The 12,858-nt window shown below is 36.5% G+C and overlaps 1 protein-coding gene across 1 annotated transcript; it reads left to right on the top strand.

Moving 5' to 3' along the window:
* The first annotated feature begins 2,832 nt into the window (after positions 1-2,832).
* slc25a29 (solute carrier family 25 member 29) lies at positions 2,833-12,667 on the top strand. Its single transcript, XM_046836051.1, has 5 exons — positions 2,833-2,879; positions 3,118-3,192; positions 8,077-8,120; positions 10,134-10,217; positions 10,538-12,667. Exons 2-5 carry the CDS (start codon positions 3,162-3,164, stop codon positions 11,300-11,302), a joined length of 924 nt encoding a protein of 307 aa, XP_046692007.1. The 5' UTR covers positions 2,833-2,879; positions 3,118-3,161; the 3' UTR covers positions 11,303-12,667.
* The last annotated feature ends 191 nt before the right edge of the window (positions 12,668-12,858 follow it).

Genomic DNA, 12,858 nt, shown 5'->3' with positions numbered 1-12,858 from the left:
CTTCTTTTTCTTTTAGTGTCACACAGTTGGCCTTGAGGCCAAAAGCAAAAACAAATTTCCAAATTTCCCTAGTCCCAAGTCTATTGATCTATTTTAAGATAATGCTGAATATTACATTAACACAGTAAAACCACACTTTAATTCATAAATAAAAATAAAGTAAAAAATAATAAATAAATAAATAAATAAATAAATAAATAAAAATCAATGATTTTATATATATATATATATATATATATATATATATATATATATATATATATATATATATACACGAAATTCACTGTTTGGTGCAAAAAATAAAATTGCTTGTCAATGTCGCAGTTATTATTAATATTTGTGATCATCAGCATTTGAACTATTTACATTTTTGAAATCTATTTTAATCAAATAGAATAAATAATAAAATCTCTGCTTGGTTAAATTATATATAAAATAATATTTTATAAAAATAGAATAAATCAAATTAATGCAATACACTTCTATATTATATTGATTCAATTGAGTAATCAATTAGGTTGGCACAAATGAAATAGATTAAATACAATTGAATAAATGGAAAAAATGTAATTATATAGTTTACATTTGTTAGACCATATTTCGGTAATACAGATGTTTATGTAAGTGTGTGTGTTTTACATTTAATATTTAATTTTCTAAAGATATGTTCTACTTAAAGGAGTGATGAAGTGACGAATCCATAGCGCTAGCGTTAGCTGCTAGCCACTTATAGATTCTTAGCGTTTTTATGCATGCGCAAAACTAATCTTATTTTAAATCTTATAGTGAGTAGTCACAGTGACACTGTACTAACTTTAGGTTTTTTTTACCCCTGGCATTGTTGTGCATTATATGTTTCTGAGATTCAGAACTCAGATTTGAACTATGTTCCACAAGTAAGAAGGATTGCAACCGAAATATTGATTCCAATATACTGTATATATATATATATATATATATATATATATATATATATATACAGTACAGACCATACGTTTGGACACACCTTCTCATTCAAAGAGTTTTCTTTATTTTCATGACTATGAAAATTGTGGAGTCACACTGAAGGCATCAAGGGCTATTTGACCAAGAAGGAGAGTGATGGGGTGCTGCACCAGATGACCTGGCCTCCACAGTCACCGGACCTGAACCCAATCGAGATGGTTTAGAAGTGAGCTGGACAAAGTGAGTGAAGGCAAAAGGAGGCCAACAAGTGCCAAGCATCTCTCGGGGAACTCCTTCAAGACTGTTGGAAGACCATTTCAGGTGACTACCTCTTGAAGCTCATCAAGAGAATGCCAAGAGTGTGCAAAGCAGTAATCAAAGCATAGAATATGATATTTTTCAGTTGTTTCACACTTTTTTGTTATGTATATAATTCCATATATAATTCCACATGTGTTAATTCATAGTTTTGATGCCTTCAGTGTGAATCTACAATTTTCATAGTCATGAAAATAAAGAAAACTCTTTGAATGAGAAGGTGTGTCCAAACTTTTGGTCTGTACTGTATATATATATATATATATATATATATATATATATATATATATATATATATATATATATAAACTATAGAAAATGAAAGAGTATTTGAATTCATATTCTTTTGTAGCTATAATCTTTGCACCAGAGTTAAGATGTTGAGCAAAAATTGGAAAATATGGCAAATGGCCAAGATGATGAAACTTCCTGTTTATCAGATGACTTAAGTTTCAGTAGCAGGGTTACACATACACTGTGGCACATTTTATTGTGGAATTATTATTATTGGAAATAAGTTAGCATTGAAAATGAATGTTTTCACACTTAATGAGTTGTATAAGAATTTGACCTCAAATAAACACAAGACAATATTTTTTTATTATTCAAGAAAATAGCCTGTTTGAGGGATACACAAAAGTAGTTATGTATTTTTATACTCTGTGCATGTATTCTGTAAAAAAAAAATTAAATTGAATAAAATAAATAAATGAATAGAGTTGTAGAAAGGTACTCTTCTTGTGATTCTAAATGAACATGACCCTTTACCACAAGTGCAATTGCACCAACCACTAAAATACATCAACTGGTGACTTGTGAAATCGTTACATATTTGCATGAATTTAAACTTTTCTCAACTTTGCTGTATCGCTGAACATCTAGTCAACAGTTGCTTTTGTGTTGTTGTCTTCCCTGAGATGATATGAAAGGAACCAGACTCAAAAGGGAACCCATCCTCGTCTAGGTGCCACTGAATGCCCATTCATTAAAAGTTCCATCATTGTTAAATAATAGGCACGTAAATGGAGAACAGTTCATGCAAATTTATCAACAGACTGTTGATATTGATGACAGTCCAAATCCATCATCACAGTTCTTGAGTTGATCAGTAACTTCATGTATCTTTGGGCCTTGTGGGTATTGTGCATTTGTACATTGTTCTGCTCTCTCTTTATCCATGCACTTTAGTTTTGTGCATCTTATTCCTTTGTTGTTTTGCGTCCTGAGGAAACTGCATTCCCTTGCAATCAAATAAATTTCAATGAAACCTCTGTGGACTAGACTGCCATGTTTATATCCGGTAACCTAGATGAGTCGATTTGAGACACACCCAAAGAGACTGATGCAACTCAGTAAAGTCCTTTCAGTGACGAGCCGCCGCAGGAGCAGGAGGCACGAGAAAGGGGAGTGGCCCGAGGGATTGTTTTCAGACAGACGTCGCCATTGGCTGAGCAGGTTGATAATTTGTGACGTCAGCACACACTCCCCGCTCTGACAGCTCGGTTGAAACACAAGTAGGAGACTGAGGTGGATTTTTCCACTGCAACACAACACAAGACAGACAGAAAAGCGTGCAGACACAGACACATACAGAGACAAGACAGACAGACACGCAGGTGTTACACAGCAGAAACTTCATCTTATCCTACACACACACACACACACACACACACACACACACACATATTTGTTTTCATTTAAAGAGGAAATGTAAACTGAAAGTCGCAGGTCTGAGACAGAATCTACCACGCTAGAATAGAGACTTAGCCGGGCTAACCTCCAGCTAGTTCCTGCTCACTGTATTTACCGGTACATCAGAAATTATTACTAATTTACTACTTATTTATTTAAAAGAGTTTCAGGGCTGCCAACGTGTGAAGACTGGTTTTGGTGGAACAATGATGGACTTTGTGGCTGGCTGCATGGGAGGTAGGTGAAGAGCGCCATGAGGGACTTCCTTTAATAGTTCATAGTCACTACACTTATCTACGCTGAATATTGGGGCTAGTTAAGGGGTTAGTTTAAGTTAATCTCGTCACACACACACACACACACACACACACACACACACACACACACACACACACACACACACACACTGAAACCAACAGGGGAAACGGGGAAACTGGTACATGAGCCACGTGCTGCTTTACAATAAATGGTTGACTTTATAATAATAATAATAATAATAATAATAATAATAATAATATATAATTATAATATCAATGATAATAATAATAATAAAAAAATAGAATAATAATAATAATATATATATAATAATAATAACAATGATAATACAGTAATAAAAATAAAAAAATATATAATGATGATGATGATAATAATAATAATAATAATAATAATAATAATAATAATAATAATAATAATGGCCAAGAACACTGGATAGGCATATGCATATACACACATTATACATGAATATGCAGATGTATATAAATTTATAATATATTTTCCATTCTAAACTTTCATTACAGACACTTCTGATTTCGCCAGTATTAAACATAAGCATAGTTTTACACACACACACACACACACACACACACACACACACACACACAATCACCACCACCTACTGTCTGATTTACATGAGCCATGTGCTGCTTTACAATACACAGTTGACCTCGTAATAATAATAATAATTATTATAATAATGTAATTGCAAGATTTTAGTTTCCCAAGAACACTGTATATGCATATACAGAGGAATAGATGTAAAAAATAGTGCAAATATAATGCAGTCATGCATTAAATAAAAACTATTGTATTAATCTAGCATTAAACATGAACCTCTAGTTGAGTTGAGAATGTGTATAATGTAATTGATGTAATTTGTAATCTGTGTTGCACATAGTGGAACACACTGTATGGAATAATGCTCCATGTTAAAGCATGGGGATACTTAAATCATATCCTGAAGATTGTTTTTTGATTGATCCAATTTTTTTTGAGCAGTGGGTTAGACACTTTCAGTATCGAGGTGGTGATTGTGGGAAATGGATTATCATTGGTTGGAGGAAACAGAGAGCCTTATTTTAATTGGTGGGTTCAGCTCATTGGTATGCAGATTAAGTGAACGATCCTCACAGCATGTCAATATATAGTATAATGCATCTTTTCTAATGTGGCTCATTTGCAGGTTTTTGACAGTTATGACTGTCTTCGTTTATATAGTGTCACTTTGGGGTCACTTTATTTTGTAGGTCTCTGTAATACCATAAAGCCTTTCAGTCAAAAATGTTCTGTCTTCTTAACGGATATTTATCACTATTCTTGTTGCCTTTTAAATAAATATAGTTTGCTATATAATACAATTGAACAAATGGCGATTTTTGTTTTAGCATTAATCAAATTGAGATGTTTTTTACGTAACCTAACAGAGAGAGAGCGTGCTAGATCCGTTCATTTTCCAAGCTGGAAATTTGAGTTAAGCTGAAATATTAATGTGAGACACAGAAGAAAGTATGTCAGGCTGATTCAGTTAACTTCAGAGGGTTCAAAACACATTCATGTTTTGTTTGGCAGCATACCCTGATGTTAAAATGTGCTGCTCTGACAGAATCTACATAACGATTTGCTGGTCAGATACAGTCAATATTTATGAATGGTATTTTTCTATCTTACAGTTGTCCCTAACCCTAACCCTGCAATTGTGGGTGAGTTTGAATGCCTTTGGCTTAGAGTGAAGCATCACTGCAAATTAATACAAAGCTATTCAGGCCAATCAACTCAACATATAATGAAATATTTATCTATATCCAGCTAGCACTTAATCCAACTCAAGCTTTTTGCAAAAGCACCCCCTCTGCACAAATTCTGTGTAAAATACTGACTGTGGTGTTTTGTAAAATAGGTAATTTTGTTACTACTATAGGTAATTAAACAAATATCTCACTTATTGTGCAAAACACCCTATGGGCTTGAGCTTCAAGTTGAAAGGAGAGGCTGTGGTGGTTTTAAAAAGCAGGTTCCCAAACTGAAAACAATAATACTAGTGTACTAGCACTAGTATTATTATCCTACTAGTTTTGTATAAGCAGAATAGTTATATTCAGCCGGAGGTGAGAACTGAAAGGTCTGGTTTGTATTATTAATTCATCCAGATATGTTGCTTGAAATGTTGGAGCACGTTGATTCCACCAAGTAAGAGTACAGCAATTACACCAGTGTCCAAGATGACGCTTCTGCGTCAGTCTCTAAAACTAGGTGTAAAAACAAAACAAGTCAGACACAGACATGTGCACAGCAGGCACAAGGCTGCATTCACACGACCGTTCCTTGCTGATTGTGTTGGCTTAAGAAATCATTCACAGCGTCATATTTATTATTATAAGCTCGTTTTCGTTTCTGTTCTCATCACAGATGACTGTGTCCTTTAAACAGACTGAAGGCCTATTGTTTGGTTTAGCTTGTCGCAGCATGGGTGATGTGGAAGCAGAGCTAGACAACTAATGTTGTGAATTCATGAATTCACTTCTTGTAAATTGTTGTACTTTCCCAACCTCTTGCACTATTTCAGGGCAGGATGGCTTTGCATCACGGACAGTGATTAATGCCCAAATTGTTTGGGACTGGAGCTTATTTGAAATGCATGATAGAGCCTTGCCCTAACCCCAGCATAATGCCAATAGCAATACGTAATGTTTTCAGCCAACGGAAATAGTGCTGATAAATAATTCTCCTTCCTCTGATGCTGCATGGTCATAGCAGGAAGTGAAGCGAATGCCTGTCATGTCTGTGGCCCCTTAAGAAGAGAAGGTAAGCTCCTTTGCTGTGTTGATGCGGCAAGAACAAGAATGCACAGAAGGCTCTGCTGCTCAACCCCCAGGAATGGGAATTGTGAGCGCTTTATTAGTGTCGGACAAATTCAGAGGTTAGTACAGCTACCTCATGCACAAAGACCTTGATGTACTCTCAGTGGCCACTTTTATTATCTGAGCTTGAATAATGAGCTCACTTTGGTGTAGAGCATTGATAGTTTTATCAGAGCTTTCTGATGATCACAATATAATTCCAGAGTGCAGCTCAGCAGCAGCAAAACCATGCAGGTTGTTGCTGGCACGATTATTCATGATGTGAATGACGCAGCAGTGAATGTGGATTGTATGCCTTATGTGGTGTACAGTTGGGCCAAGGCTTTTAATATATAACCCAAAGTAGCTGGTAAAGAAATACAGGCAACACTACTGTAGGCACTAGGCATAAGTCATGTGCAGTATCTCTCTGGGTTTCTTAACTTTTCTTACTACTCTAGAATTAAAATATGGTGTCCATTATATGGTTTGTAAGAGCTAAAACATCTGTTTGGTTTCCGAATTTAAATATATGTTTAGAGAATTCAGACACACTCTTTTAAAAAGAAATTCAAAAGCATAGAGCTTGTTAAAAATTGACAAGCTTCATGTGTCTTTAATACGATCTGCAATCTGAGTGGAACATGTTATCGGGCTGGTCTCCAAAGCTTTGACCTTGCATTCAAATATATTTACGAATCTTGAAATTCTAGAAGAATCTTAGACAAAGCAGAACCTTTTCAGTAGCATTAGGAGGTTGTTAAAATTCAAACACTGACTATTACAGGTAAACATTTATTGTTAGTAGAGTTAACTAGTCAATATAATAATCTGTAATGGTCAGATTTGTACATAAGTGTATGATTTGAAACATAATGTTATTTTGTTTAGACAGTTGGGGACACAGTGTCAGATGGTGCTATAATGCCAACACTACTGACTTTGGTATTGCACCATGAGGATGGTCACAAGCAGTGCTTTAAAAGAATGCAGGTTAGCAGGAGGCTACAATTTGTGTGACATCACTAAAGTAAAAAAATTCTTAAATCTGTTTAGTGACTGATTCACCCGAATCATTTTATTTAAGTGAATTGTTCGGTTGCACAGTCCAGTACATTGGACCCAATGCTACAGTGCCTGATCATGCTACCAAACCCTACTGCTGCAAGTTAACTGGCAGGGCCCTGGAAAACGCCAACCTACACCAAATGTTACTCATCGAATTAACTGTAGAACAATATACACTGGTGAAGGTGAACGACCTTAATGCTAAACCAATTTGTTCACCTTAGTGACTTAGTTATAGACCAAAACATACCTAGTATACAAGTAATTCCAGCAAACCCAGAACCTAAAAAAGGTCATGCTCATGGCTTGACTACCAGGGCACAATTCATAGAAATTGCTGAGACATTTTGACACTGTATATGCAAACACACAGTTTTATTAATGTTAATTACAATACAGAAGATTCTACCCCATGGTGGAAGCTTAATCGAGTTGTACTGGCTGAATCTGGTGTTTTTCCCTCTTGTTTTTTTTTTTGTAATTGAAAAGTGTTTGATGGTTATGGTTGCAGGACTTAAATAAATGGAAAGAGTAATGCTGTGGTACTGTAGTCAGATTAAGGCTCAACATTTTAACAGTATGCAATATAATCCAACCATCTTAATAATTAACAATCATCAGTGTACAGTAGCTTTTCAGAATGTAAAGTAATTTTATTTTTAATGCATAAATCACTAAATGTTTCTGGTTCTTTGAAGTCCCTTGAAATGGTCAGAATAGACTCCTCCCACCTGATCATGCACATACCAAGAGAAAATGAATGAAAATGATTTACAATAACACAGTTTATGCAATTTTGCACACATTTTTTGTCATTATATTCCAAATGATAGCCAGTCTAGTGCAAAGCACTTCAAAAAAGTGTGTTGACTGCCAGACATCTTTGGCATATTTGTTTAAATTGGTTTAATTATACCAGATTGCAAATTTTACTCTTCAGGTGCTGCTGGGGTTATAGTAGGACATCCTTTTGACACTGTAAAGGTGAGTACCTGCTAATATCAGTTTAAAAAACTTATACAAATTGAATCTTTGTTTGGTTTGTGACCTTTAGTAAACCGACTTTAGCAAACCAGAAGAAGATGAATAGTTTGACTTTACCTAAAAGTTCTAGATGCTGATCAGTCATGATGTAGTTGTACACACAATGTCATATTTCTACCTCAATTTAGTTAGTTAATTAGAAGACTGTAATGTGAGATTCAGGGAAGAGGTCAGACAGGGGTTCGGTGGTGTTGAGGAGGTGCTGGATGATTGGGCAGCTACTGCAGAAGTGATAATGGAGACAGCTAGAAAGGTACTTGGTGTGACATCTGGAAATAGAAAGGAAGACAAAGAGACGTGGTGGTGGAATAAGGAAGTGCAGGAGAGCATAAGGAGAAAGAGGTTGGCAAAACAGAATTGGGATCGACAGAGTGATGAGAAAAGTAGACAGGGGTACAAGGAGATGTGGCAGCAGGTAAAGAGGGATGTGGTGAAAGCCAAAGAAAAGGCATATGAGGAGCTGTATGAGAAGTTGGACACTAAGGAAGGAGAAAAGGATTTGTACTGATTGGCCAGGCAGAGGGGCCGAGCTGGGAAGGATGTGCTGCAAGTAAGAGCAATAAATGATGGAGATGTAAATGTGTTGACTAGTGAGGAGAGTGTGTTGAGAAGATGGAGGGAGTATTTTGAGCAGCTGATGAATGAAGAAAATGAGAGAGAGAGAAGGTTGGATGGTGTGGAGATGGTGAAGCAGGAAGTGGATATGATTAGTAAGGAGGAAGTGAGAGCAGAGATTAAGAGGATGAGGATTGGAAAGTCGGTAGGACCAGATGACATACCGGTAGAAGCGTGGAGATGTTTAGGAGAGATGGCAGTGAAGTTTTTACCAAGATTGTTTAACAGGATTTTGGAAGGTGAGAAGATGCCTGAGGAATGGAGAAGGAGTGTGCTGGTACTGATCTTTAAGAATAAGGGAGATGTGCAGACCTGCAGTAATATAGTTGAATTAAGTTGATCAGTCACAGCATGAAGTTATGGGAAAGAGTGGTGGAAGCCAGGCTGAGAGAAGAGGTGAGCAACAGTATGGTTTAATGCCGAGGAAGAGCACCACAGATGCCTTATTTGCTTTGAGAATGTTGATGGAGAAGTAGAGAAGGTCAGAAGGAGTTGCATTGTGTGTTTGTGGATTTAGAGAAAGCGTACGACAGGGTGCTGGTACTGTATGAGGAAGTCAGGTGTGTCAGAGAAGTATGTGAGGGTGGTGCAGGACATGTATGAGGACAGTGTGACCACAGAGAAGTGCAGTAAAAACAGACTGGTTCAAGGTGGAGGTTGGACTGCATCAAGGATCGGCCTTCATGAACTGATATTTGCGGATAATATTGTGATTTGTGGTGAGAGTAGGGAGCAGGTTGAGAAGAGCCTGCAGAGGTGGAGATATGCGCTGGAGAGAAGGGGAATAAAAGTCAGTAAGAGTAGGACAGAGTACATGAGTGTGAATGAGATAAAGGGCAGTGAAGTGGTGCAGTTGCAGGGAGAAGAGGTGGTGAAAGTGGATGAGTTCAGGTACCTGGGGTCAACAGTGCAAAGTAATAGAGAGTGTGTTAGAGAAGTGAAGAAAAGAGTGCAGGCAGGGTGGAGTGTGTGGAGAAGAGTGATAGCAGAAGTGATTTGTGATAGAAGAGTATCTGCGAGAGTGAAAGGGAAAGTTTATAGGACTGTGGTGAGACCTGCTTTGGTTTAGAGACAGTGGCATTGAGTAAAAGACAGGAGGTGGAGCTGGAGGTAGCAGAGCTGAAGATGTTGAGGTTTTCGTTGGGAGTGATGAGGATGGACAGGATTAGAAATTAGTTTATTAGAGGGACAAATGTAAAGTAAAAGCACTCTCTATATCATTATTATATATAGTTTTAATTACAAAAACTTAATTAAAGATTTACCATATAATGTAACCAAACCAAAGAATGTTTACTTCCCTTAGGTTTTTACTGAATTTTGCTTTGCTTTTCACAGGTTAGGCTACAAGTACAAAATGCACACAAGCCTCTGTACAGGGGAACTTTTCACTGTTTCCAGTCCATCATCAAGCAAGAATCAGTCAGTACCATTTTCTTTGTGTTTATTTGCTTAATGTTGCGATTAATTTTAATGGTATTTATTCAAATAGCTGAATCCAATTAGATTTTAAATGCATGGGTCATTTCAAATAATCTACTTGATTTTTCCGTTAAATGAACTTTTAAATGGTTAACGAATTTGCCTTAAAAAAAAAACTATAAATAGTTTTTATTGTGTTATTTTATTGTATATATTAATTACATGAAGTCTAACTTATATCACAGTAGGTTAGATCAATGCTTTACTAGGAAATGGATGATGATTCAATGCCTTAAGATCTATTGTTTTCCCTACCCTAGATTTTTGGTCTTTACAAAGGCATTGGTTCTCCTATGATGGGACTGACTTTCATTAACGCCATTGTCTTTGGTGTGCAAGGCAACACCATGCGTCTGCTGAGAAACGACACTCCAACAAACCAATTCCTAGCAGGAGCTGCTGCTGGAACCATCCAGTGTGTAATTTGTTGTCCAATGGAACTGGCCAAGACGCGCATGCAGATGCAAGGTACTGGTGAAAAGAAGTCCACTCACAAGGTATATAAAAACTCACTGGACTGCCTGGCCCGGATATACCAGCGTGAGGGTATGCGGGGCATCAACAGGGGCATGGTGGCCACCCTCATCCGTGAGACACCTGCCTTCGGTGTGTACTTCCTTGTCTATGATGTGCTAACACGCTCACTAGGCTGTGAACCAAATGACTCGTACATGATCCCCAAACTGATGTTTGCTGGCGGTATGTCAGGCATTGCCTCATGGCTTTCTACATATCCTGTGGATGTGATTAAGTCTCGCCTACAGGCTGATGGTGTCGGAGGCAAGTTCCACTACAGTGGCATCATGGATTGTATACACAAGAGCTTAGCGCAAGAGGGATGGCGCGTGTTTACGAGAGGCCTCACATCCACTCTGCTCCGAGCTTTTCCTGTCAACGCAGCTACTTTCGCTACTGTAACACTCTTCCTCATGTATGTACGGCGAGAGGAAGCGCCCAAAGATTGCGAAGCTGACCCTCAGAACAATGCTCCTTTACAACAGCAACCACAACCTACCAGCATGTAGTAACCTCCGTTTTCAGTACGTATGCTATGGCTGAGCAGCATCTGCCCCTGTTACTGGACTGGAGGAATGCTCTGCTTTGCTTTGGGACAATGTCTACTGACACAGTCTGGAAATCTGTAGAAATAATTAATGCAACATCATACTGCATTTTACATATATATTATTTTTATTTTAAAGTGTGAAGTGAAAGTGTAACTTGTTACTTATATGAATACCAGTTGGTAGAAATCTGACTTTTAATACTACTGTCTAAAACCACTTTCCTTTCTTTAAAAAAAGAGAAGAAAAAAGGATAAGTATGTGTTCTGCTGATGCTGATATTGCACAAAAGTCCAATAAATCTAACACATTCTATTACTTATACATTACCATAAATGGTAATGAAATAAAATGTAAAAACTACTTTTTAGGTAAAGTAGTTTGTGAAAATGTGAAATACAGATGGAAAAGTGCACTTTAGGGTACATGCTTATTTCTGTAATTTAGCAGAATTATTATAATTTTTTTTTATGTAGTGACTATAGAACAGGCTTTTAAAAAATTAAAGAAGCAATGTCTCTCATAGTATACATTTTGTCACCTTCTCCAACTAACCTTCAATGTACTGTCTTTACTCTAGTTCTGCTATTTTATACACAATGATACTGCTGATTAATACAGACACATTTAGATTAGTTAGCATTGCCTACCTGTGTTGGTTTCCTAGAATTCAGGTACTAAGGTAGTTAAATTGTAGTAAAGTTGAAACTCACCATGAACCTACTGTACAGTAGTTATGTAACTTCATGCATGTGAAAAAGAAGGATTTCTAAAGAACTAGTATAATTACGAATCCATGTCTTTACCATGCAACAAATTGCACTTGACTTTACCATTCGAAATGGATGCATTTTTTTTTTTTTTTTATAGTCAGTTTTGTTCGAGACTTCTGATCTCATTAGATACCCATAGTCACTGTGTAAGAGCATGTATTTCTTTCCTTTCAATCAATACATGATGATGTTCTGTACTAAAAGACTGTTGTGGCTGCTCTAACTTGAAGCATGTTTAAATCAGTACTGCTGTACAAAATGATGTTATTTTTGTTCAATTATATTGTACATAACAAAGCCTATCCAAAGCTGTTGGATGTGTGTGTGAGAGTCATTGGGACTCGTGGGATTTACTTGGATTGTATTGACAATGTTTGTTTTTTTATTTAAACCCAATTTTAGCGGTTAGAGGAACCAGCACTATTGTTTTACTTTAAGTTTACTGTTATGTGTGACTTGTCCTTTAGGTCATTACTTGTATGCTGTACTTAATGTACAAATGTGTACTACATTAAAACTTGAGCTTCAAAAAATAAAGATCAGTTTTATTTTAGCTCTGAGAAAGAAATGTTGATTCAAGAGTTTACACCTATATGAAACAAACCATTTCTTTTTTATAAGCAGCTGTTTAATAAGATTTTGCTAGAGGCTTTTTTAAATTTGTTTATTGGAGGTTAATTTGTTTACTTCCTACTGGATTAAAAATCACATAGAGATTCCATTTTGTAGGTAGAGAAGCTGACC

Source organism: Silurus meridionalis, chromosome 23 (genome assembly GCF_014805685.1).
Source record: "Silurus meridionalis isolate SWU-2019-XX chromosome 23, ASM1480568v1, whole genome shotgun sequence".
Taxonomy (NCBI): domain Eukaryota; kingdom Metazoa; phylum Chordata; class Actinopteri; order Siluriformes; family Siluridae; genus Silurus; species Silurus meridionalis.
This window is presented reverse-complemented; position numbering and strand designations above follow the sequence as displayed.

Bases quoted from the DNA above. Each gene is read 5' to 3' on its own strand.
- slc25a29 (XM_046836051.1), top strand. From the start codon at position 3,162: ATGATGGACTTTGTGGCTGGCTGCATGGGAG. The intron at 3,193-8,076 runs GTAGGTGAAGAG...TTTACTCTTCAG, and splicing joins TGTGGCTGGCTGCATGGGAG to GTGCTGCTGGGGTTATAGTA. The intron at 10,218-10,537 runs GTCAGTACCATT...TCCCTACCCTAG, and splicing joins CCATCATCAAGCAAGAATCA to ATTTTTGGTCTTTACAAAGG.